The 27,426-nt window shown below is 39.9% G+C and overlaps 1 protein-coding gene across 1 annotated transcript in view; it reads right to left on the reverse strand.

Moving 5' to 3' along the window:
* Positions 1-25,247, reverse strand: part of TMC1 (transmembrane channel like 1) — an 83,630-nt gene extending 58,383 nt beyond the window's left edge. The window contains exon 1 of the mRNA XM_087885125.1: positions 25,022-25,247. Within this exon, the coding sequence (XP_087741251.1) occupies positions 25,022-25,247 (226 nt within the window). The remainder of the gene's footprint in view (positions 1-25,021) is intronic.
* Between the last annotated feature and the right edge of the window lie 2,179 nt (positions 25,248-27,426).

Genomic DNA, 27,426 nt, shown 5'->3' on the forward strand with positions numbered 1-27,426 from the left:
GTACTGAGACTTCAAGCTGAGCCCAAACTGTGTTTTTTTTTCTCCTCTCTTAGATGGAACATCTGCAGATGCAAAACAAGGAACATGTAGAGTTTTCATAAGCAAAGAGTGAGACCACCAGAATGAAAAGAGAAAGCCAAAAGCCATAGGACCAAAGTAAGCTTCAGAGGCAAAGCAAGTTCTCTCAAAGAGACTTGGTGTCAAAAATGAGTTTTCCCTATAACTTGCCTCACACCAGGATTATGCACCTAAAGACTGCAGGAATAAGATGTATAATTAAAATTGTCATTACCATTACTTGGGGAGGCCGTTGGCTTCTCACGTCTAGGCATGGTGACTGTATTTCACAAGAATGGTTGAGCTGCTGCCTGCATTGGCAATGATCAGGATAAGTAGCTCAAGATAAAGTGTCTCGCATATCAACATAGTTTTGTCTGCCAGTGAAAGGGTCCTACTGCAATTTCATTCTCTGAAATTGAAGAAGGGACTAATTTCCCTGGTCATTCATTTTTCATGAAAGTTTAGTTTATCATTTAAGGGCAGCATAAAAGGGTCAAGAGAGTTGAAGAGTTTCTCTCACCTTGTTTCTTTCCCACTCCCCTTGAACAGAATGAGAATACTACCGTGTTTCCCCCAAAATAAGCCCCTGTTTTATATTTTTTTTGAACCCTGAAATAAGAGTTTGGCCCTACTTTTGGGGAGGTCTTATTATTTTGGGGCGTGTGGAGCAAGATGGGGCTCCTCTTGCCGTCTTACCTGATTTCCAGCTCTGTCTCCCTAACCCTAACCAGAGGAAATGGCGGGGACTGGCTGTGCATGCGGTTAAATATTTTCAGGGCGGGCTTAATTTCAGGGGAGGGTTTATTTTGGGGGAGGTCTTATTTTTGGGAGAGGTCTTGTTTTCAGGGAAACACAGTACTTCTGCTATGGTAGGAACGTTTTTAGAAGTTGGCATGGAAAGGCGTAGCAGATGATACTGCTAAGAATTTGCCCAAAGGAAGAATCAGAGGAACTCTGAAGGCATTTCCTCACTAACAACTTATAGTGTCTTCCGGTCACTATGTTCTGCCAAAATAAGAGTCCAGTAATTAGACAGGCTTCATATCACTTAAACAATAGCTGGATGATGCTATAAAGACATTGTAAGTCACTAGTGGTACAAGAATGACACAGAATAAGTTAGAAAGTGTTTCTCAACCTGTGGTCTGCAGACTCCTCGGGGGGGACATGATGTCATCACAAGGGACCCGTGGAAGCTTGAAGAAATATTATGATTTAAATCTTGAGTTAAGTCTTGGTGGTCTGTGGCCATGGTCCGTGGCCACAAAAGGTATTTAAAGGGGGTCCCTGGTGATGAAAAGGTTGAGAACCACTGAGCTAGAAGATCATTCATTATGATGATCTTTTTTTAGTGGATTATATCTAGTCCACCATAATGTCATAAATGCAGTAGTTCTGCAGGTGTATAAAGATCAAAAAAGGATTCCAGGTTAGTGAAAGAGCAGATATTCTACATACATACATAATGAGTTAAAAAGAGCCATCGATGGAATTGTTTTCCTAAGATCCAGTGATGTTATCTTAATTTGGTGCTCTCCAAATGTACTGACATTGCAATCCAGAATTCCCAGCTGGTAGCACATCTGTCAGGTTCTGAAAGGCTGCTTTGGGAATGCCACCAGACAAGGTAGGCAATATGGCAAAGATGCACAAATGTGTGGCTATACTACAACTCTCAGATCCCTCAGCCATACTGGCAAAGCTGTTTAGAGTCATCTGCTGCCAACATCTAGGGGATTACATATTCCCAATCCAGCAGTACTCAGAGACAACAGCCTGACTCAATATAAAACAGTTGACTGAGTTTCATTCCCCACAGACCAGACTGGCAGTTTTGTATTCTTCCAGAGAGATTCAGAGCAAAGCCAGTGTATTCATGAAGCTGATCATGATTTAACTAGGACAACACATTTAAGGTTCCTAAGTAACCTACACAAGCATATTGAAACAGCAAAAAAGCCAAGTAAAATTGGAATTTTATTTGATTCATTTTGATTTTGCCAAAATAAACCTTTTTTTCCCACAGGAAGGGAAAAAAATCCTTAAAAAATAGCAAACAGTAATAAAGGCAGGATATAAAAAAATGAATAAATAAATAAAAAATAGCAAAACTAAAAGATCAATCTATTAAGGAAAAATATATTTTGAATGCTAAAGTCTTAAAAAAATAAACTAGTATATATTAGCAAAAAAATTAGCCAAAAAAAATCCAATTTCACTAGAATTTGATACAGTGTCAAACATCTTTATTTCATGCTGATGCATATTTTTGATAGCTGACTTATAACTAAAATCTAAGTCCTATAAAAAAGTACAGCATATTACTATAATGATCCAGTGACAGTCACTTGTGAAGTACAAATAGTTCTAAGATTATACTTCCTCACACCTTTATTTCACCTCAAAATAACAAAGGCCACTTCTGGATTAGGCAAAAGAACATTAACTCAACTCTAGAAACTAGTTAGCAACAATTCTCTAAATTACAGAGTAGGTTCTGCAACCAGTTATCCTATATCATAAATGTTCAATTTCTTTAGAGGATTAGGTTCTACCTTCCTGTGAGAATGTTTCTAGGTGGAATATAATAGTAAAAAACTAAAATGACAATTGACAGTCTGATAAAATATAGAATATAGAAAAGCATCTTTCTTTTCAACTTCAAAAGTGTGAGACAGTTTAAAGCAGATTACACAGTCTTAACATGTAAGAGTCAATAGCAGCTGAGGAGAAGAAAAAAATTGCAGTTCAGTGGTCTGGACAACAGGCCACACTTTAATCCAACATTCAAAGGAAAGCAAAGATGATGCTAGATAAGTCCATGGGAGAGAATTTCACACATATGGTGATGTTTACAAAATATTTCCTGCTGGAGTAGCATCAGCCTATCTTTGGCAAGTGGGATTTCTTCAGGAATAGCCTTCAGTGAAGACCACAAGTGGAGAGGGTCATATGGATAGAGGCAGTCTAGTATAGATAGTCCTTAACTTACAACAGTTCATTTAGTGACTGTTCGAAGCTACAAAGGCACTGAAAAGAGTGACTTATTTATTTGTTTGTTTGTTTGTTTATTGAATTTATATTGCCACCTATTTGCACATGGTGACTCAAGGCAGTTTACAGAATATAAAATATCATTTAAAACAATAAAATTAATAAAAAAGAATCAAATAAATTAATATAATATAATAAAATCACCCCCCACCCCAGCGACAGCAGATACACGAGCCATTTAATGGGCTCCATCCTGCTCTGGGTTTCCCAGGCCCACTGCCAGAACCAGGTCTTCAGTGCCTTCTGGAAAAGTGTTAGAGTGTGGGCCATTCTAATCTCTGGGGGAATGGTGTTTCAGAAAGAGGAAGCCACCACAGAGAAGGCCCTTCTTCTAGGTCCCACCAGGTGTATCTCCCTAGGGGACCCGCAACATTCCCTGCCTCCCTGCTCTGATGGTTGGGTAGATGTGACCGGCAAGAGACGGTCCCTCAGATAACCTGGTCCCAAGCTTATGACCATTTTTCACACTTACAGCATTTTTCACACTTACAAGGGATGCTGTTACAGACTGTTACAGCATCCCCATGGTCAAGTGATCAAAAGTCAGATGCTTGGCAACTGACTCATATTTACGATAGTTGCTTTGTCCCAGGTTCATGCAATCAACTGACAAGTGAAGTCAATTGGGAAGCCAGATTCACTTAACAATCGTGTTACTAACTTAACAAGTGTGGTGATTCACTTAACAACTGTGGCAAGAAAAGTCATAAAACGGGACAAAAATAATTTGACAAATGTTTCTCTTAGCAACAGAAATTTGGGGCTCAATTGAGGTTGTAAGTCAACGACTGTAATAGGAATCAAAGAAGGTCTAGCTCTGATTTCCTCCTTCTGAGTTGGGAGAAGAGGAACTTGAGAAAAAGAGAGAAGAGCAAGCAAAAAATATTTTTTTTAATTAAATGTCATTTACTGAACACATGTCCAGCAGGTGTTACAGTTATAACCAAGGCCAACAGGATAAAAAGATAAAGAAAACAGAACACACTGTCCTTTGACTATTAGTAATCATTAAGATAATAAGCAGACTCAGGAATTACCTTGACTTACCAAGGTTGAGCTCCAGCGTCGGTACAATGGAACTTGTGCCTGAAATATGTTAATTAAAATTAAAGGAGTAATAATTAAAAAGAGAGGAGTAAGTGATCTGGAGATGCAGACAGATTTTTTTTAACATTTCCCACGCATACTCAGTGTTAAAGAGCAGATGGTATGGCAAGATATTTTTATTTGTGGCTAAAAAATGTTAACACAAATAAAAACAAAAGGTACAGTATACATATGTAAAAGCCATTAAAACTAACAAGGAAAAAGACTAAATCAAGTACATACTCCCAGACACAATAATAATTACATCTAGACAGAAATTGCTACAGCTCATTTTTTAAATAATAAACTGAATCCTGACAACATGGAACCACATTGTCCAGTCTCTCCTTCAAAGTGATAAAGAGTCAACCCGAGCAGGGTTACATTTCATCAAACCAGGCTTGGATATATGATCCACAATTGTCTCTTTCAGAACACATAATGAACTTTTTGGCAACAGTCCAGGCTTGCTGGACTGGTTCTTCATAAATACCTAAATTCCAAATTTGTGGAATATAATTCAACAACTCACGGACATATTTAAATCATAATTTCATTCTAAGATCCAGTTTCAAGATAGTAAGACTATCCAATCAATAAGGATCTACCAGGAGAACCAATCAGGTATAGTGGTCAAAGTCCCACTTTAAGTACAACGCCAGCTGGGTGACTTTGGGTCACTTCCTTTCCCTCAGCCCTAGAAAATAGGCAATGGCCAGCCACTTCTAAAACCAAAATACTGAAGGGACTAATCCAGGCAGTTACCAGGAGTCAACACTGAGTTGAAGGCACCAAACAACAACAACAACAACAAAAAGAATCTGCCAAAAGACAAAACTAAAGTCTGTGCTTTCAAATTTATTCTATTTTCAAAATAAGATCAACAACCAACATTTTTAGACATCATTGAGGAGCCCACAAATTTTTAAAAAGTATTTTCTTAAAATGAATTAATCTGTCATTAAAACAGAATTGTTGGTTTAGTTCCTTTTTTTAAAAAAAAAAAATCTGTCTTTAATATGTTCAAAATCAAAGTGGTTTCCTAGGCAACCAGCTTGTCTGGTCCAAACAGAGAGCAGAACCAATGTTTTAATTAATGGATCTGGTGTCATTCTACTTTTTCTAATCTTTCAAAAATTGTAATAGTAGCTTTAAGAGTCAGCTGACTAAATAGAATTATTTCCTTCAGTTCATACTTTCCAAGCCAAAACAAAAAATTACCCATCATTTAAAATGTATAGATTATTTTTAAAAAGGTCAGTTTTTCATAAGAACAGGATTCAGCGTTTAAATTCCTACCCAATTCTTGCCCAAATTTTAAATTCTTATTGCAAAACAATAACTTTCCAATTGGGCCTTCCATGGTGATCATCAATATAATTTTAGTTCCAAAACAATGCAGAAGTTAGCAGATAGGCTCAACTAATAACTAAAAATCAGGAAAAGTAAAACATGTGTCTTATATGAAAAGCCCTGGAGTTTTACCATTTTAAAGGAAAAGTCTTGGAGATTTACCATTCCATAAAAATTAATATCAGTAATTTACCAATTTGTTAGAAGTATCTAATATAGATGTCCCTTTTGGAATACTCTTGGATTTTATGACATATTTTGTGGCAGTCATGAAGCAAACGTGGTAGTTGTAAAGCAAACACCACAGTTGTTAAGTGAATCCATTGCCTTCTTTGCCAGAAACCAGAAGTAAATGCCAGTTTCCAGCAAAATTGTTACAAATTGCAGTTACGTGATTACAGGAAACTGCAAATGGTCACCAATGCTGGCCAGTTGCCAAGTATTCAAATCGAGGACTATTTGCATAAAATCCTTGTTGAGTTCTAGACATCTTTAATCCCTGTTTATATAGGTAGAATAATCTCATTAATCTCAAGAAGAACTAGAATAATAAAATTTAATCTAAAAATATACTTTGATAGAAATCTGTTTTGCTTCTGGTGCTTATTACAGAAATCTAATTAGTACTATTTCAAAGGTTTACTCTATTTCTTTCTTTATTGTTTATATATCATATTTAGAAACTCCCCATCTCCCTCATAGAGCAATTATATATATATATATATATATATATATATATATATATATATATATATATATATATATATATATTTTTTTTTCTTGGAAAATATTGCTTTCTATTGCTGTAGTATTCTAAAGCTCCTTCTCCCTTACTAATTTAGAAATAACCACTTCATGTAACAATAGTTATTTTATGAACTGTGCCATTCTTTTATTATAAAGAACTTCTGGAATAGAATCATCCTTTCTCCAACCATTCTATGACAAGCCTCTCTTGTACTCTAATTTGGCCCTCTGTAAGGAATCATGGAAATGTAGAAATCCTTTTCTGTTAACACTGAGTATGTTTGTAGTATCGCTTTCCCACACTTTGCTGATTCACTTCTTCTCTGCCTTAATTTAATTTCTAACCTCACACAGATATTGATTGCGTGAACTTGGAAAGAAATTTGGCAGCAACCCGAAAACCAGGAGGTGGCACTAATTGCTGCTGTGGCCGTGAAATAATCTTGCAATTCGATTCTCCATGTGGTGACTCGGGAAGACGGGAGCTGTATCTCAACATTCTGGAAAGTGATGGGTCACGCACCGGTCTGTATCTATTCGGGACACAGTCAGGGCTTCTATTTTGAACTCCAAGGCTCTTTCAGTTCCATTTGAAGTTGTCAACTGCAGAGAGCCAGGGAGATGACCTTTGAGAAGGAATCCAGAAACTGTTAGGGAAACATCAGGTGCAGAAGAAACATGTGCTAACTCCAGAGAGATGGGGAAAAGTTGTTATTCCACTACCCATCCTCCTTCTCCAAGAGAGGGAGAGAAGGGAAGACACGGGACAGACATGCAAGAATCTGTTATTTATTTATTTATTTATTTATTTATTTATTTATTTATTTATTTATTTATTTATTAAATTTATATACCGCCCTATTCCTAAGGGACTCAGGGCGGTGAACAGCGAACGATAAAAATACATGTAATACAAATGTTAATAAAAAACCAATTAAAATATACTAAACACTCTGGTCCTAGATAATTCAAGACATCCCAGTTTAAAATAAAATCAAAAAGCAATATAAAGGGAAAGTTAGGCCAGGCCGGCCTGCTGAAACAGGAATGTTTTGAGGGCACGGCGGAAAGTGCGCAGATCCGGAATCTTCTGTATCTCTGGGGGGAGCTCGTTCCAGATGGTGGGTGCCCCCACAGAAAAGGCTCTCCCCCTGGGGGCCGCCAGTCGATACTGTTTGGCTGACGGCACCCTGAGAAGCCCCTCTCTATGGGAGCGTACTGGGCGGTGAGAGGCTATTGGTGGCAGAAGGCGGTCTCGTAAGTACCCCGGTCCTAAGCCATGGAGCACTCTAAAGGTGGTAACTAAGACCTTGAAGCGCACCCGGAAGACCACAGGGAGCCAGTGCAGCTCGCACAGGAGGGGAGCCACATGGGAGCGCCATGCTGCTCCCATAACTACCCGCGCGGCCGCATTCTGGACCAGCTGGAGCCTCCAGGTGCTCCTCAAGGGGAGCCCCATGTAGAGAGCATTACAGTAGTCCAGGCGTGAAGTGACGAGGGCATGAGTGACCGTATGTAACGAGTCCTGATCCAGAAAGAGACGCAACTGGCGAATCAGGCGAACCTGATAAAAAGACCTCCCGGCCACAGCCGTCAAGTGTTCTTCTAAAGACAGCCGTGAGTCCAAGAGGACGCCTAAGTTGCGAACCCTCTCCGTGGGGGGCAATGACTCATCCCCAATAGTCAGTGATGGCACCAATTGACTATATTGGGACGTCGGAAACCACAGCCACTCGGTCTTGGATGGGTTGAGCCTGAGTCTGTTCCTCCCCATCCAGATCCGTACAGCCTCCAGGCACTGGGACATCACTTTAAGGGCATCATTGGGGTGGTCCGGGGTGGAGATGTATAGCTGAGTATCATCAGCATACTGATGATATTTCACCCCAAAACCACGGATGATCTCACCCAGCGGCTTCACATAAATGTTGAACAGAAGGGGTGAGAGAACCGACCCCTGTGGCACCCCACATACAAGGGGCCTCGGGGTCGACCTCTGCCCCCCTGTCAACACAGACTGCGACTGATCAAAGAGAAAGGAGGAGAACCACTGCAACACGGTGCCCCCCACCCCTAACTCTTCCAACCGGTGCAGCATGATACCATGGTCGATGGTATCAAAAGCTGCTGAGAGGTCTAATAGGACCAGGACAGAGGAACAACCCCTGTCCCGGGCCCTCCAGAGATCATCTACCAATGCGACCAATGCCGTTTCCGTGCTGTATCCAGGCCTGAAGCCCGACTGGAACGGATCTAGATAAGCCGATTCATCCAAGTACTGAGGAAGCTGTCGCGCTACCACACTCTCAACAACCTTCGCAACGAAGCGAAGGTTGGAGACTGAATGGTAATTAGCCAACACTGCTGGGTCCAGGGAAGGCTTCTTGAGGAGAGGCCTCACCACCGCCTCCTTCAAGGCGGCAGGGAAGACACCCTCTCTCAAGGAAGCATTTATAATCCCCTGGAGCCAACCTCGTGTAACCTCCCGAGAGGCCAGCACCAGCCAGGAGGGACACGGGTCCAATAAACATGTGGCCGCGCTCAGTCTGCCCAGTATCTTGTCCACGTTTTCCGGAGTCACAGAATCAAACTCTTTCCAGGTAATATTCTCAAGACTTGCCTCCATCCTCCCTCCCAAATCTACCCAGTCAGAGTCCAAATTTTCCCGAATCTGAGCGATTTTGTCATACAGATATTGTACAAAGTCCTCGGCTCTACCCTCCAAGGGGTCCTCCCGCGCTTCCTGGTGGAGCAGGGAGCGGGTCACCCTAAACAGGGCAGCCGGGCGATTATCTGATGACGCAATAAGAGCGGAAAAATAGTTACACTTTGCCGCTTTTATTGCCACCAGGTAGGTCTTAATATGAGACCTTACCAGTGTTCGGTCAGATTCAGAATGGCTGGCCCTCCAACTGCTCCCCAGGCGTCTTTTCCGGCGTTTCATCTCCCTCAGCTCCTCGGTGAACCATAAAATTATAATAGCCTTTAACCATAAAATACAGGTAGTCCTTGATTTACAACCCTTTGTTTAGTGACCATTTGAAGTTATGACACTTTTTCACACTTACGACCATGGCAGCATCCCCATGGTCACGTTGATCAAAATTTTGGATGCTTGACAACTTGTTCATATTTCTGACAATTGCAGTGACCCGGAATCATGTGATGTGATCACCTTTTGCAACCCTGTGGCAAGCAAAGTCAATGGGGAAGCCAAAATCATTTAACAACCATATTACTAACTGACCAACTTGACAACTGCAGTGATTCACTTACATCCGTGGCAAGAAAAGTCGTAAAATGGGGCAAAACTCATTTAACAACTGTCTCGCTTAGAAACAAAAATTTGGGACTTAGTTGTGTTCATAAGTCATAGACTACCTGTATTTCCTGTGGAGCTGTTTCCTGAACCTGGTCTACCTTGAAGGATTGAGATTAACAGTATGTACATGGTAGAGGTTTTTCATTATTACTATTTTGTCCTGCTCTGATCATTTAGTTAAAATTGTTAAATAAGCATGGTGGAGAAGGATGATTCATTAGACACTGAACTGTCCAACTTGAAAAAAAGAATACTGTTCCCAGAGATGAAATGGACATATGTTCTTGCTACACAATTCAGAGAGATCCCTGAACTTTAATCACTTCAAAACAAGGTTCTAGTGAAAAACATCACCAATATCTCTCTGTGTCAAGGCAACTTTGGAACTGTCTCCTCTGTTCACTGGATTTTAGAGAAAGTGACCTTGTTTATATTTAATATGTCAGAGATCAGATTTCAGCCAGTACTTCTCGAATGTGCTTCTGGCATCTTACCTTAAAAACAAAACAAATAAAATGCATACTTATGCTGGGTTATGACAAACAGATATTTGCAGCTGATCTAAAACTCCAGTGTTGCTCCACAGTGTTTATTTAATGTTCCTAACTATTAAAAAGAATTTTAAAAAACAACCCTCGAGGAGAATCCATCTGGGCCATAAGGTAGTTAAGTTGGAGATTATGATCAGCATTCTTAAAGCGAGAGTCTCTTCTGTCACTCTCTGGACAGCTTTCAATAAGTAAGAAGGCCAACATCTCCAGTTACTTCTTTCTGATGTATGGAAAGAATGGATGACACTGAAAGGTGTCTGAAAGACATAAGAGCCAATCATTACATTAAGCTGAGACAAGTGGAATAAAACCTGTCACCACAAAGCCACCACAAATAGAATCAAATAATAGAATAATTTGTGGCAACATGCAGTTGACCTGTCTGAATTCAAAAGCTACGTAGGTCAGGCGTCATTAGTACTTTGATGAGAAAGCTTCAGAGAATTCCAAAGTCACAGATCAGATTGAGAATTGCCATTTTCTCATTCTGAGAATTTCAAAGTTTTAGGCAGGTGTGTCTGACTCATGGCCCACTGGCTGCATGCAGCCATGGACACCTAGTAATACAGCCCCACAAGGTCGTAAACTTTTAACATTATTATATGATGTATGTATGTATGTATGTATGTATGTATGTATGTATGCATGTATGTACACCCATGATTTAGAGTACATTGATAATAAATGAAAGCCAATATTTTTCTTTGGGGTGGGAGGAAATGACTGTAATTTTGCCCAATGAAAAACAATGTTCCATTTATGGTGTACTAAGTCTAACTCAGCAAACTGGAAATTAATCAGGAGCTAAGCCCACCTTCTTGATGATCCATGATGGGATGAGAAGGCACAGACTAGATTTTACTATTCTCCCTTCGTATAAATGAGATAGGCAGGGAGGATTTTGGAGGAAACAGAAGTGGACCTCTCAGCATATTTTAGGAATCCTATCAGGAGTATCAATGGAGGGAAGGTCAAAGAAATTAAGATGATAGACAAAACCATGCAATCAAAGCCGCAATCCTTGTACATGGGTGCAAGATTTTTTTTTATTTTTTTTATTTAAGAAAATTTAAATGGCTGCCTAACTTACTCTCAATGACTCCTGGTGGCTTACAAGGATTAAAACCCATTGTAAAAACAATAAAAAAGCAACAACTCCTCACCCCCTGGTGACAACAATCAAATGAGCCATTTGATGGGCTCCATTCTATTCTGAGGTCTCCAGGTCCATTGGCAAAACTATATTTTCAGGGCCTTATGAAAGAGTGTATTAATCTTATCTCTGCGGGGATGATGTTCTGTAACAGGGGTGTCAAACTGGCAGCCCATGGGCCGGATGCGTCATGCGCAGACCACGGCCACCCCAGCTCCACAAATAGGAAAAACATCGTGAAACATCGCATGACGGCAATATGACGCAGCGAGTTTGACACCCATGTTCTATAGGAAGGGAGCCACCATGAAGAAGGCCCTTCTTCTTGGTTCTGCCAAATGAACTTCCGTAGGACAGGGGACCTGTAACATTTCCTGTCTCCCGGCTTTATTGGGAATTAGTATTATTAATGTACATAAAAAGGAGAAGAGCTTCAATCACATGGCCGTAACTGCCATCCTGACTTTTTTATAGCCCACTCCTGCGGATCCCCCTGGCAACTGTAGTGCCATACCAAAATTAGGGTTTGCCACAGTTTACCTTTAACCCTTACCTTAAGGAATACTAACGTACTTGCTTTTAAGGTACCTTCTATCTAGAAACTGGCTAGAAACTGTCTGTATATTATGACACTTAATCTAACTTTCTTGGCTTAGTTTTTGGCATGAGTGAGAGGGTGGAAACCATGGGCCATGAGTCAGAACGTCTTTTTAATTGAAAGGAATTGTCAAAAGTTGTCAGGTATACTTTAGCGCAGGGGTAAGCAACTATGGTCCCTTTACAACCTGTGAACTTTTAACTCCCAGAATTCCTGAGCCAACATGTCAGGTCATAATTGCCCACCCCTGTTTTAATGAGTCCCCTTATTAAAGTCAATTGTCGTTGTCTCTGCAGGCCAGTCCCCATCACGTTACCAGGTCAGTTTCCAAGTAGCCAAGAGTGGCCTTCCCACATTCCTAATTAAAAATCAATTTGTTATGAATACTCTATTAAAACTGACCCATTCTGGTTGCCCCTCCAGAGAAGTCTGACGCTGAAGCATGGAGAAACTGAAAGGGCATTGAGTGAAACCACACTGTGCTTTTCTCTGATTTGTGCGGGGGAGTTGGGCCTTTTTTGCATAAGAAATGTTGACATTTTACAAGGGGGGAAAAAAATCAACCCTTTTTCCTGTGAATTGGAATGTAATTGTGCATCCATATTGTTTTAGTATCTCCTCAGATAATTTGTTTCTATGTCCTAGGGATGAAACTAGGAGAAACATCTCATCTGATCGGTATACTCTGTTTAGGCCTTCTAGCCTTTGTGAGAAAAGAAGACAAATTCCACTTTTTGCGCTGCCTTCTCCATGGCATTCCTTTGGCATCATATTCTTCTTCACTCCTAAATCAGAACAACTTTGCCTCAGAATTCCATTTTCCCCATTCTCTTATTTGCATCAGAGAGTTCAGCCAGGGGGAAAAAAAAGATAGAGAAATGTTAGGGAACGAAACATGTGGGCGGTATTGGTGTACACCCTTTTCATAGCTGAATTAAAAAGATCTAGATCTTCCATTGCTAGCTAAATGAGGTTTTCCTGAAAGACATCTTTCAGGAAAGACTGCTTATCTATTTAAGAGCAGCTTGTCTGCTTATTCTTATTTATATTGTTTCTAATGCTCCATCATTCTGGGCAGCTTACAATTAAGGATTTTTAAAAATCACAAAACTCAAAGAAGGAAACACAAAAGGCGCCCCACAAAAGATACAACCAAAAAGAAACCCCTATTCAATCCATAGATCCTGCTTATCTTTAATAATCATAATAATCTTTAATAGTTTCTCAGTCATCATTACAGGTAGTCCTTGTATATACGGACTTGCGATTTATACAAGGTATAAAATGGTTTGTCGTGTATGCGGCTGCTTGAGGGCTCCTGGATTGGAGCTGAAAGGCGAAAGGGAAGCAGTATGCTCTCTCCCATATTGGAGTAGACCAGGTGCTTCAATAGAAGAAAGAAAAAAAAACCACACACACACATATAAGATTTTGTTTATTTTTAATCCTAAATATTAAATAAATGGCAGATAATCCATTTATCATGCAGATTAAAAGGGTGAGACACTGTTAATTGCACACACACAGAGATAGATAGATAGATAGATAGATAGATAGATAGATAGATAGATAGATAGATAGACAGATAGCGATATATATGTGTGTGTGTATACACACATACACACTCTGCTTTGACGTTTTTTGCAATTTAAAAGTATTTCGCCCTTTTAATCTGCATGTTAAATGGATTATCTGCTGCCATCTATTTAATATTTAACATTAAAAATAAACAAAATCTCAGTTGTAAAGTTTCTAAAACTTCAAAATCACTTGCTTCCCACTTGCAGGAAACGTTAGAGAGAAGAGGTGCCATTAATAGAATTTTACTGTGTAATCCTTCTGCAGGGTTTATGAGAGGTGAAGGGGTGGTTCCTATGAGCACTATGAAAAAATGGTGGGAACTCTATTCATGCAACATGACACCCATCCAAGGAGAAGGCAACTCTAAAGTGTTTACACACACTGACTCACAACTGTCTCTCCAGTTTTGCGATAAATATAGCCCAGAGCTGAGGTGCACATGATTCACTGCGTGGCAGCAAATCCAGGAACAAGCTCTCCTTTTCTAAAAAGCCATGAATCAAAGGGGATTGCCTAATGAAGGTAGCAATTAGGAACAGCCAGGTTTGCAGCAGAGAGAGAGGAGGAGTAAAGGAAGCAACTGGATAGTGGTTGATACTCCTATTTCTCAACCGCCTTGGCCAACTATTTCCAAATGCACCTGCCCCTGGGGCTTCCTAAAACACCTCCTCTCTGATTTAAAAAAAGCAAGAGGAACGACCTTAGCTGACCTGCTGGGACTACTTTTTTTTTTTAACTGATTGTTTTTCTGATGTGTCAAGACTGTAACTCACAATATTCTCTCCATAATTAGAACCTCACCTTTCCTCCACTCAACACTAGGGACTATGCAAAAACCATAACATTTGTACATTGTAGACAAACGCCATCAGATCTTCCCAGGGAAAGATGAAGCAAGAGAGGGGGTCCTTGGTGCTCTCTGAGCTGGGTGGTTTTCTTGGAGACGTTTCATTACCCAAACTAGGTAACATCATCAGTGCTAGTAGGGAATGGGGTTTGCTCTCAATTTACATATCCCAGTCAGGGGTGGGCTGCTGGGGGTTCGCAGGGGTTCGGGAGAATTCTGTGCAGTTCAGAGAACCCCCAAATCCCACTCCTGGATGGCCCCGCCCCGGCCCTCCCAGGAGTCCCCACATGACCTGTTTTGGATGCAGGTAAGTGCAGGGTGCGGCAGAAGCTCGAGGAGGGTGAAAAACAGGCCTACCAGAAGTTCAGGAAGGCCAGAAATGGGCCCATTTCCAGCCTCTAGAGGGCCTCTGGAGCCTCGGGAGGCCGTTTTCACCCTCCCGGAGGCTCAAGGAAAGCGTCTAGAGCCTGGAGAGGGCAAAAACACCCCCCCACACACCATGGTGCAGGAGGCCGACTAGGCCACAACTCCCATGGCCACAACCAGCCAGCAACCGAGCAGAGAACCCCTTGCTAAAATTTTTGAAGCCCACCCTGATCCCACTGGCTTGCACTCAAGGTGAAATGGTCTTTCAAATACAGTTGCTTAAAGTTTGCTTCCCAGAAAGACCTGATGTTATGCATCCTTCTTTTTTTTTTATTAAAGAGTTTTACACACACACACAAAAATTTACAAATATTTTCCCATCTCCCCCTCCCTTCCTTACCCCCCCCCTACCCACCCTCGAACTTCCCAGAACAAAATACAGGGTATAACAATTGACAATCATATACTAAACTAAGCTAACTATCTATGGATTCCTATCCCCTCTTTCACACTTTAACCCCCCTTTTACTCAGCTAAATATGAATACTCATAATTTTTCTATTCATTCATAAGTTATTTGATACTTTTTAGTCCGATATTTGTTTTGAATATAATCAATCCATCTTCTCCATTCCGATATATATCTTTCTTGTGAATAATCTTTCAAATAAGCTGAAATTTTCGCCATTTCTGCTAAGTTCGCTACTTTTAATGTCGATTCTTCAATAGTAGGCAAATCTTCCTTCCAATATTGCGCCATGTTATGCATCCTTCTTTGAGCCAAGGAACAATCCAATTCAGTATGCCTACTGGTGATCAGAAATAAGTTTAGAATATTCAAATAAGTGTCGGTTTCACAGAGAAGAGTCTTTGGCTCCTATTGGTTTCACAGTCGCTTGTTCTTTTACATCATCAGTTCACATAGTCACACCCCTTTCTGGAAGGACCTCATAAAGCCAAATGTTGATAAGTCATTTTCATGACTCACCTAAATTTCTGTCTCAATCTGAGACACACCTTTCATAATGCAGTTGTCAATGGAACTACCTGAAACAAAAAATTCCTTTTTACCTGCAACAGGAATCGCTAAAAACAAGGCCCAAAAGTCTATAATGCTTACAACAATGGGGCTTAAAATTTGCATTTCTTTTCACAAAACAAATCTATCTGGGAGATGGGACATATCTGTATGTTAGATGCAAGCTTCAAGGCCATTTGCCCCAGAAGCTAATACAACTTTAACATGACAGAGTTGAAGCAGGACAGATATTAAGTTAACAGGCAAATTCCTGCTCAGTGAAGAGTGGGAAAATACAGGAAGTCCTCGGCTTACAACAGCTTGTTTAGTGACTGTTCAAAGTTACAACGGCACTGAAAAAAAGGAACTTATTAACGTTTTTCACACTTATGACAATTGCAACATCTCCATGGTCACTTGATCAAAATTCAGATGCTTGGCAACTGACTCATATTTATGACAGTTGCAATGTCCTGGGGTCCTGTGATCACCTTTTGCGACCTTCTGATGAGCAAAGTCAATTGGGACACCAGATTAATTTAACAACCATATTAGTAATTTTACAACTGCAGTGATTCACTTAACAACTGTGGCAAGAAAGGTCATAAAATGGGACAAAATTCACTTAACAAATGTCTCACTTCACAACAACATTTTGGGCTCAATTGTGGTCATAAGTCAAGGACTACCTGTAGCTTGTAATTTGTTCAAAAGTTTTCCCAAATCATTGGAAAAATTGACACCACTATATGCAGCTGTTGGCCCTTGGTTTATTAAACTAGACAGCTTTATTCTACTTTTAAACAACAGGGAGCCCAGAAAGCAATTATTAAGCTGTAATAATATTAGTAATTATAACAATTATAACTTGCAATAAAATATTTTGCCTAAAATATATATTGGCATAGCATAGTCCATAAAAACTTCACTTTCTCTATTGAAACTGTCCAGATCAGGAAACAGGCTGACTGGAAAACTAGAACTAAGCTTTATTGAGATAGATTATGTTAACAGAACTTTGCAAGTCTGTTTTTCTTCCCTTCCTTTTATACCTCGGTGAATCAGGAGGAGCCAGTTTGACTCTCTTCCTAAAATCGCCTCCTTCCCCAGGCTTAAGGAATGCTTCTGCCATTCTGTTTTTGTAACAGCTTCTGAATATCCTCCCGAAGGCCATCTTCAAGACCCTCTGTACCAACTTTGACCCAAGCTTTCCTCCTGTAGGCAAAGAAAAACCTAGGTCAGAGTCATAATCTACAGAGTCATTCCTTCCCTCCCCAGTTAGCTACTCCACGAGTTCACTAAACAAGTCCTGCATTGCAGAGACAAAAGACACAGCCACATGTTCCATAACTCCTCTTTCCCTGGCAAGTCCTGCATTCCAGAAGTAAATGGAGTTGTGGATCCTTCCTTCTACCCAGGCTGTACCTTTGGCTGCTCATGGGAACCCATCATGCTGGGAAACATAGACTCATCTTCTGTAAAGAGTAAGGAAGATGACATCGATGGAGATAAGACAGCTCCATTGCCAAGGCAATAAGTGAGTAAACATTTCTGAATCCAGAATGTCCAGATGATGTTTGGAAGTAGCTCAGACAGACACCTCCCTAATTCAATGTATTATAAGAAGCAAAGAGGAAGTATAACATAATCAGACCTGTAAGATTCTGTTATTACAACCAGTCTTTAAAAAGGTAGTTTCAGCCTTACTACGGAGAAGATTTATTGGTCTCCCCTACCTAGTGGAGCTGACATCTTCATCTTGGAACCACAGTCAACTTGTAGCAGATCACATACATGGAATTTCCCTCAAAATTGTAGAATTGTTGTACAAGAGATGGAGTGTGGAAATCTGTTACATTTTCCCATGATTTCTCTGGTGCTATATGGCCTTTTCCAATGACTCAGATACTCCAGTAATTTGTCCTTGAGACTAGAATCCAGAACAGTTTCCAGTCTATATTCTTCTTCTCCAACCAGCAGAGGGCAAGGTGGCACTGTCCTAAAGCCTATGTTGTCCTCCACACAAGTAATGATTGATGGAAAACAGGATGAAACTTCATTGGTGCAGGCAACTGCAGATGAAAGACCACTGGGTTTATTTGCTCAGCCACTGGAATGGTGCTTCCTGCAATGAACTTTGAGTCCAGCTTTTTAGAGGATTAGTGAGAAGTCCAAAACTTTGTTGAAAGTCTATGGAGATTCTTTGTTGAACGTCACACTAAATTTCTGCAATATTGGCCACACTCTTGTGGTCACTTATATACACCTTTTTGCCAAAACTTTTAGAGGTGCTGACTAGTCTGCCCCTCCTGCAGGAAGTCTCAGGCATAAGAAACTGCAGATGCAGGAGTTCTAGACAGCAAAATGTAGGAGGAGAAACCATGTTGCCTAAAAAGAGACATGCTGATGAGTTGTGGTAGGGAAATTTCACATGAGGCAACAGTTCAGTCCAATGTCTTGTTAATAATTAACAGAACACCATAGATGTCATCATAGAATCTGCCTTACATGTTCCTTCTGACATTGGGAGCCAGATATTGAGACTATGACTTTGGTGTTTAATAACTGGAAGAGAGCCTTCCAAACCTGGGAAATAAATTGACAGCAGCTGATGGATCACAGAGATGGTTCCTTAGGTTTGTGTATCTAAAAATATGATCTAACAAAAGTTATGCTGTTTCCTGAACTGACAGGAGGCCCTTGCAAGGAAGGAAACAAGCAATCTTTGTAAACTAATCCACAGTTACTAGAATGCTAATACGGGGAGGAGATTAGTAATAAGATCCACTCATACACAGTCCCAGGGATGGGGAATTCAGAAGCTACAGCAAGCCAGCTGGCTTTCTGGGCATAGCCTCTGCTTGGCAACAAAATGACAGGATGAAATTTAGTCCCTGACATCTGCCCTCAGCTTTGGTCACCAGGGCTGTCTAACAACCCAATACAGGGTTTTAAACACTCTTTCTAAGGCAGAGTTATGACACTTCTTCCCATAAAGGAGGTGGGGCAGCCGACCCTCCTCCAAAGTGAAAGGTGAATAATCAGTCTATGGAGGACCTGGAGGTCCTCCATAATGCCCTAGCATAATCATCTTGTTACTGCTCGAACCCAATCTCATCTACGAAATCCAGTCTGGCTCCAATTTTTCTGGAGGTTCTGACCTTGGGAGAGAAAAGCAAAGCTGCAGAGTTGTAATAATGTGATGAAGGATGTGAGTAGGGAAGATCATATTCAGGTTTATGCAGTATAGCATCTGGAACTTGCTTTGTGAGCCAGATAAACACAAGAAATTACAAAACAGGAGAGAAAATATGCCCATCTGATCTGTCAAGAAATGAGAGATTGTGTTAGAATGACTGTAGGAATTGGGTATGTCTAGTTTAATGAAAAGAAGAACTAGGGGTGACATGATAGCAGTCCAATATCTAAGGGGCTGCCACAAAGAAGAGGGGGGGTCAACCTATTCTCCAAAGCACCTGAAGGCAGAACAAGAAACAATGGATGGAAATTAATCAAGGAGAGAACCAACCTAGAATTTAGGACAAACTTCCTGACTGTTACAGTAGAACAATTCATCAGTTGAACGAGTTGCCTCCAGAAGCTGTGGATGTTCCATCACTGAAGGTTTTTAAGAAGAGCTTGGACAGCCATTTGTCTGAAATGATACAAGGTCTCCAGCCAGGGAGTTGGACTCGAAGACTTCCAAGGTCTGTTATTCTGCTGTTATCTACAGTACTTCTTGTGGTAAATTCTTGTGGTCTGGGTGTATCTCTTTCAGGGTGTAGCTTCTTCTTTCACAAAGTGCCTCCATTGCTGGAATGCCAACTTTACTACAAGCAAGTCCGTATAAAAGATATCATAGTTCCATTCAATTGGTAGGGGGAGGGGGAATGAGGTAAAACATATATGGCAGGAGATCTGCTTCCATCACATTCACTTTCTCTGTCTGGAGAATTGTTCCAACTGACATGCCTGATATCAGTGTGTTTTATAAATTGGTGGGTGGGAAATAGGTATTTGAGGAGCAGCTGTGAAACGAAAAAACTTTTTCGATTGCTGAAATGCTGTGTCTTGACAAGACCATATGAACATATGACTTTTTACTTGAGGCAGTAAATTGATGTAGTCTGCTTCTATAGAAACTGGCAAAGCCCAGAAACACTATATATCCTTCACATTTTGAGAACATAGCCACAAAAGCATGGATAGGGTTTATTTGAATGGTTTCAAACAGTTCAAGTTGGCATACATCAAATGTACATTTCTCCAATGTAGTAAAAAGTTTGTGTCTGCAGAATCTCTTCAAGACATTCTGACATGAGCCGCATACAAAGAAGTGTCCTTTGAAAAGATCAGTATGTCACCTAAACACACCACTTATGTTTATCTTAAATATCACAAAATGAGGAGTCCTTGGTTCTCTCTGAACTTGCTTGCTTTCTTGCAAACGTTTCATTAGGGTAATGAAACGTCTTCAAGAAAACAAGCAAGCTCAGAGAGCACCAAGCACCCCTCATTTTAACCCTGAGCTACAAATATTCTCCTTTATTGATATCATAAAATATTTTGTTCATGGATCCAGAGAAGACTGTTCCACCATTAACCAAGCCAAAAAGCATCATTGTGCAATTAAGTATTCATATCTCTGTTTCAACCTGATAAAATAATGTGCCTCTCAGATCCAACTTGTGAAAATGTATGTCTTCTAGTAGGGTTCCAGGAGATTTGAAATAAGAGACCAAGAATAGTAATATCTAATGATCACTTTTCAAAGACTATAATGATAGACAGTCCTAATGTGGGCTCCCAGCTTCAAGCTGATTGTATTGTCACACATTAAAGTGCGAAACTATGCAATTATTCTTCTCAAATACATGTGCAAAGACAGAGTATTTCTCTTGCAAGTCAGAAGAGTCAGTGTGCTGAATGGCCACAGGGAGGAGTAAAAATGCAATTGACATTGTTGTCATTTCAGTGATGGGAAAAAAATTACTCCATGCTTCCAGTGCATATCTGGATCATGTAATTTTAGCCGATTAATCCCTAGCACAATGGAACCTGTAAGGAAGACATCACATAAAGGGACAAGGGTTTCATGTGATCTTGTATTTTCAGTTGCACAGTGCAAGTTACACAAATCCAGTTCATAGTATCTGTCCATCTATTGATTCCACCAGCACTGTTTTTTCTAGGATCTGAGTCAGAGGTGGTATTCAGCAAGTTCTGACCAGTTCTGGAGAACCGGTAGCGGAAATTTTCAGTAGTTCAGAGAACCAGTAAATAACACCTCCGACTTTCCCCGCCCCATCTATTCTCTGCCTCCTGAATCCCAGCTGATTGGGAGGAAATGGGGATTTTGCAGTAACTTTCCCCTGGAGTGCGGAGGGAATGGAGATTTTACAGTATCCTTCCCCTGCCACGCCCACCAAGCCATGCCACACCCACCAAGCCACACCCACAGAACCGGTAGTAAAAAAAATTGAATCCCACCACTGATCTGAGTTGATAAATTAAACCCTTATACTGTAATCTCATCTATAAAAGTAACTGTCACCCTCATTTCTTTAAGGACAGTGAGTTATATTTAATCTAACTAAAAATAGAGTCTAAACAAAGAATAACAGGCTCAATAAAATGAATTTATCGACTCTCAGCTGTCTGAGTTCTTCATAATTTTCTGAGAACCCTTCTTTCAGAGGTCTTGGAAGGGAATTCAACAAAGTTTGTGAAGGCTTTGACCTTGGCATGATTTGAGGTCGTGTCAGAGGCAAAAAAAATCAGAATCATACATTAGGCTACATTTAAGCTGATTTATTGTTCATGACTGTACATAAGAATCTGGTCAACTAACAGTCAGCATTAAATTGGTGTTAGGTAAGAGTCAACAGAATTCAAAAGAGGTTGGACTTAAACCATTTGTGGGAATATAACAATTCCAGGCTGATTACTCTCTTGATTCCACCCACAGGCTCTTTTTTTTTCCCTACAACTTTTTTGCTATGTCATCTGTAGTCCCATGGGTGTAGCATTTCATAGAGGAATCAGAGGCATGAATATTAGCTGTGCAAGATTTGGTTATTCATCTGAGAGTTCTGTAGTAAGAACATAAACCCAGGTCTTACTTCTTCTGTTTCTTTCCTGGAGCAAGAAGACTCAACTGTTCCAATTTGCATGGGTTCCTGAGAACTGGATTCTGAGAAGGCTATCAAGAGAAGGATTATGGGAAAGGAGAAGATGTAAAACCAATTCCTTTGCCATTTCTCTCTTACCTCAATTCTTCCAGTCAGCCATTTGTTACTATGCAATCCTGGAATAGGTCTTTCAAATGATCTGGGATACCTCATCTCACTAAATCATCTCATCAGCAAGTCCTCCTCAAAATTAATAAAACCTAAATCATTCCACTGTACAGTGCATCTCTTGGCAAATAACTTTAAATCTGATGTGTACACATGTATGCACTGCTGGCTGAGGTAAACATCGTCCTAAATGTTGTATGAGTTGCATCATGGCATTTCACACAGTTTATTAATTATTTGTAAATACTGGTGTTGTAATCAAGCTGCAGTACGTTACTCTGCAGACAGTGGGGTGCCTTGAAAGTCCGATGCCATCTCTACAAACAAGGGTAAGGTTTTCTGCCTCTCTTAGGAGAGAGTATAAAACTTGCAAGATTGATGTCACCTCTTCAAGGTTGTCCAGATCAGGAAATTGTCTCCATGAGAAAATGAGACGTTTTATTGAGATAGACTATATTAGCAGGATTTATTTAGTTATTTATTTGAATGTATTAGACACCCAATTCCAATGGTATCTTGAAACTCTGATTGTGTTTTTCCTCTTTCTCTGTTATACATTATATGTTTAGTGAGAGAAGGAAGAAAGAACATGAAACTCTTCCTATTACTATCTACTTTTCCAGAATGCTTAGGCCCTTTTTATTTTTGTAATGGCCTCTGAATAGTTCTTTCAAGGCCATCTCCAGTCTCTCAACTATTGTTTATCCTTTTTTTCTGTTCTCTCTGTATTAGCCACAAATGCTTCAAAAATACACAGTATTTTTTTGGTTCACACTAAGCAATAATATAGTGCTTCAGCATGTCATCTGAGCCCACCCAAATGACTTAGCATAATGTGTGGCCATTGAAATCTATATATATATATAAAAGCAAAAACCACTCGCGTATTAATCACGAAATCTCCAGAACCATAAAGCCTACAAACTTGAAATTTGCCACGTTATGTTCCTCTTGGCTTCTAGGTGCTCTCTAAGAAAGGATTTTTTGAAATGACCATCAGAATATCAGTATTCCTTATATTATTATAACACGTTCTGATGCTACTTAGTTAGATGTTCTACTCCCCCTCCCAACTTGAAAATAACTCTGGAGAGAATGGGATAACATAGGACAGGCTTTTGTGGGGCAAGCCTCTTGGAGAGAAGGGGCTAGAAAGCCTGAGGGAGAGAAGGGGATAGGATGGAGACATTTCTGTGGGGCAAGGCTGAGGGAGAGAAGGGGAGAGGAGGGGCTTCTGTGGGGCCAGCCTGAGGGAGAGAAGGGGAGAGGCTTCTGTGGGGCAAGCCTCATGGAGAGAAGGGGCTAGAAAGCCCGAGGGAGAGAAGGGGATAGGATAGGGGGAGGATTCAAGCTTTAAGTGTCGATTTATCAAGCCCGATCACATAGTTTCGTAGAGAAGCACAGGGATCCAGCTAGTATAGAAGAAAACTAGAATCTTATGTTTTGTTGTTTAATCTTTGGAACCTTTCTCCTGTTTGTTCCATTTAAAAGGCAGAATGTTTTCAAATTTCATCAAATTTAGTATTCTTTTTTACCTAAAATATCTATGTAAAATGCATATGTGTTATATCTGCAACATATAAACTATTTTATGTATAGTTTATGAACTATTTTATGAATATGAATAAAGAAGATTCAGATTGGCACAGTTTGAGCTGTATATTGGGAAGTATGAATGCAATAACAGCCAAATAACTTGCCACTATTATAAATTCAGATGTCTACTGATTTCAGAGGTCAAACAGAATACATTAATTAGTTATACAAATGTAAGCTTTGTTATCTGGGATTTAAGGAAGTTTGAAGGGCCTTTCTAGCTAGAAACTATATTTATTTAGCTTTTTATAGAGCTTGCATTTCTCTTGTACTTATGAATACACACACACACACACACACACACACACACACACACACACACAAATGATTCCAGAGGATAATGTTGGCAAAATGCCTTAGCTTTGGGGAAATGGCCATTTTCCACCCCACTCCAATTATACTGCAATATGATGCAAACAGCATATCAAAATTGCCATTTGGTCCTGTGCATTGTCATAATTCTCTTTTTTTATGGTACTTTCATTCCTTAAATAATATTGCCCCAAAAATATACTCAAGAAATTCTTTGTTCTTCAGTCATGGCATTTCTCAAAACTGTACCACATAATTTAGACTGCTACTAAGGCATCACATGTTCCTCAAATGTCAAAGTTATCCTGGAAAAAAAATTGTTTTGCTTTTTACTTGAAGTTTTAGAAGGTCCATAAATTAACCAAACTCTACTAGATATCTCTCTCTCTCTCTCTCTCTCTCTCTCTCTCTCTCTCTCTCTCTCTCTCTCTCTCTCTCTCTCTCTCTCTCTATCACACACACACATGCTTGTAGTTGCCAACTTTACTTTTTAGCCCCTTCAGATGATTTTGCAACCTACATTTAAATTATACAGCAGTTTAAATCATATTCCCATTGAATAAATGCTCAATCCAGTAAAGTCATTGTCAAAAGTTCTCGTTTCAGTTTCTATAATGTTAGATTCAAGTTGTTTTTGGTAACAGTGTTCTAAATTCAGTTCTGGCTTCTTTAAATGCTTGCTTCTTTATTTCTCCCCTCAATATCAGGGTTACAAACTGAACTTTTGACCTAGTTTGAAGCTTGTTTCCTTTCCTTGATAATTCACAGGATAATCTCTGAATCTTCCAAAATGTGCTTTTAAATGACCATGTTATCTTCCTCAAATCAAGTAAAATGGCTGAAAGTTTCATTCCTTCTCAAACGAATCCATCCTGTTTTTTTGTTTTTGTTTTTAATTTGAGCTGTTTATTTTGGGCAGGGGAAAATCCTGCCCAGCTGATTGCTAGGTAGTGATTCATTGAATCAGGGTTTATTGATAATGCAGACCAGACCAGAGGGTGTAATTTTCAGCGATGATAAATTAAGAAAAAATCTAGAATATGCATTGATGTAGGTAGGAAGATCAGAGTATTTTTACTGTTCATTTTGCAAGGCGGATTTTCACGACAGCTGGAATCACTCAGCCTGGGTGGAGGTGGCAACTCTTGAAACTGTATACAGCGGCAAGGACTCTTGGCTGTTTCGTTTTTGGGTTGTGTGTTTTTCTGGGGCCAGGAAAAAAGTGTTCCCACATGTTTACAGCAGTGCAAGACAGTTGGTTTCTTCTCTACCGTGCTCCTGAAATTGCGCTGTGACCGTGTCATGTTTCTAAACTATAATGTGATTGTTAGGTTTTGACTTAACATATTATGTAGTCCCAGTCATTGTGGTTTGTAAATCTTAGTCTATTGTAGGGATGAACTCCACCCAGTTTTGGCCTCAAAGTTGCTGAAAGTCAGTTGAGTAGTTTCCTGCTGCTTTTATGTTGAGAACATAATAAAACTGTGCTGTAAACCCTAAAAGAGCATGTTAAAAAAAACAGAAGCACAATCCTGTAATCTCCAGCAAACCTTTCTAGCTTATGATTTAACACAATGCCTGAAATCTAGCCATTGAAACTCACTCGGCAAGCTATTGCTAAACCTTGGTGAAGAGCGTACCGTAAAACATATATCTCTCGCACCTGGAATTTCTTCTGTTAACCTCTTGCAATCTCCCAGGGGTGAAATCCAGCAGGTTCTGACAGGTTCTGGAGAACCGGTAGCAGAAATTTTGAGTAGTTCGGAGAACTAGCAAATACCACCTCTGGCTGGCCCCAGAGTGGGGTGGGAATGGAGATTTTGCAGTATCCTTCTCCTGCCATGCCCACCAAGCCACACCATGCCCACTAAGCCACGCCCATAGAACCGGTAGTAAAAAAATCTGGATTTCACCATTGCAATCTCCTCATCCTTTTCCCTAGTCCACAAACTCTATACTCTGTGCAGATGCGGTAGACTTCCTAAAAGGGATGAGTCACCTATTTGAAATTAACACTCCTATCTCAGAAGCAGAGCAGCTCCTTACACGACTATGCACAAGATCCCAGATTCAGCCTCTGGTGTCTTCAGTTAAAGCTCCTAAAGGATTCTAGTTGAAATTCTGCGTTGCCAGTGCAAGCATTATCGTATAGATGAACTAACTCTGACTCATGAATTAGTTTCCTATCTGCCTATTACAGATCAAATGTCACAAGTACTGCAATCATTTCCTGTTAGATAAAACACCTTGCAACCTGAAGTTTTCTAAGTGAAATTGTAGTCACTGAACATTCCTGCTTAATGGATTGGAAAAAGGGAATTTTACCCATCTGTCTTTTCTTGTACCAGCTCCAACCGAGGACCTTCAGGCACATCATGGGAGACAATGCCAGGAGATTGGTCAAAATTACCTCATCCTTTTCTGCTTAAGGACCTTCTATGAATGACTTGAAATCAGGACAGGTAGGGGTTAATTCACCACAAGGTCAACATGTTCTCTCAACATGAATTCTGAATAATTTAACCTCATAAAACCCCCACTTAGGGCTAAATCTAATCCTAAATCTAAATGTCTGCATTTTTGATATCTTACTGTATAATTTATAGCCCATCCTCATTTACAAGAAGTTGAATGAGTCACACAATTACTCCAGGTTTTGTTTTTTGTTTTTTGAAGTTCTCGTGACACGCTTTCATCCCTCACTGACCCAGTTAGTTATGTTGTGGCACAGAATTTATATGACGTGTAAATTGCACAATCATATTTGCAAGTCATTGTTTTGCATTGCGCTCACCAAGCGATTACCAAATGTCATATAATGAATCATTAAGGTGGTCATCCTTTATGCAGTTACATATGAAGAAGATCTACTCAAGGTAATGGGACTTTCTTCTTAGTAGTCATACATGGAAGTATTTTGTTATTGGCAAGCGGCCGTGTAGAATATAGAATTCATTATTTCTTCATCTCTCCTTCAACACATCACTGATGCTTCTTCTATGTTTAAACTTTGGGATATATCTTCATAAAGGCTTTACAAGTGCCCACATTCAGTCTTCTGTCAAATCCAAAATTATATAATGTAATACATGCAGCTCTTTATCAGGGCCATAGAGTAACTCCTGGGGAAAAAATGTTCCCCTTTAATCCAATCCTACATTGCTAAGGTAATACTTTGAAATTTCTGTCACAATGGAAATTATAATTACAGATCAACTCTGGAGGGATTTGCATTTTCAGCCCATGCTACTATGTGAATTCAACCAAAGAAAACAAAAGCACTGATAAACCTGGCTCTTTATGTGCCAAACAATTATGGGATTTGTAACCCAAAAGAACTGAAGGGCAGCAAGTTGGAAATAGAGGCACTGAAGTAACTATATCCCAGTAAGGCTCTCTTATCAAAATGCCTTCAAAGCAGGACCTGCTGTATTCTTTGCCCATTAAGAAAAATACTTTGGCAGATTTACCAAAGACTTGATA

The sequence above is a fragment of the Pantherophis guttatus genome, chromosome 2 (assembly GCF_059756535.1).
Source record: "Pantherophis guttatus breed Tessera chromosome 2, ASM5975653v1, whole genome shotgun sequence".
NCBI classification, from domain to species: Eukaryota; Metazoa; Chordata; class Lepidosauria; order Squamata; family Colubridae; genus Pantherophis; species Pantherophis guttatus.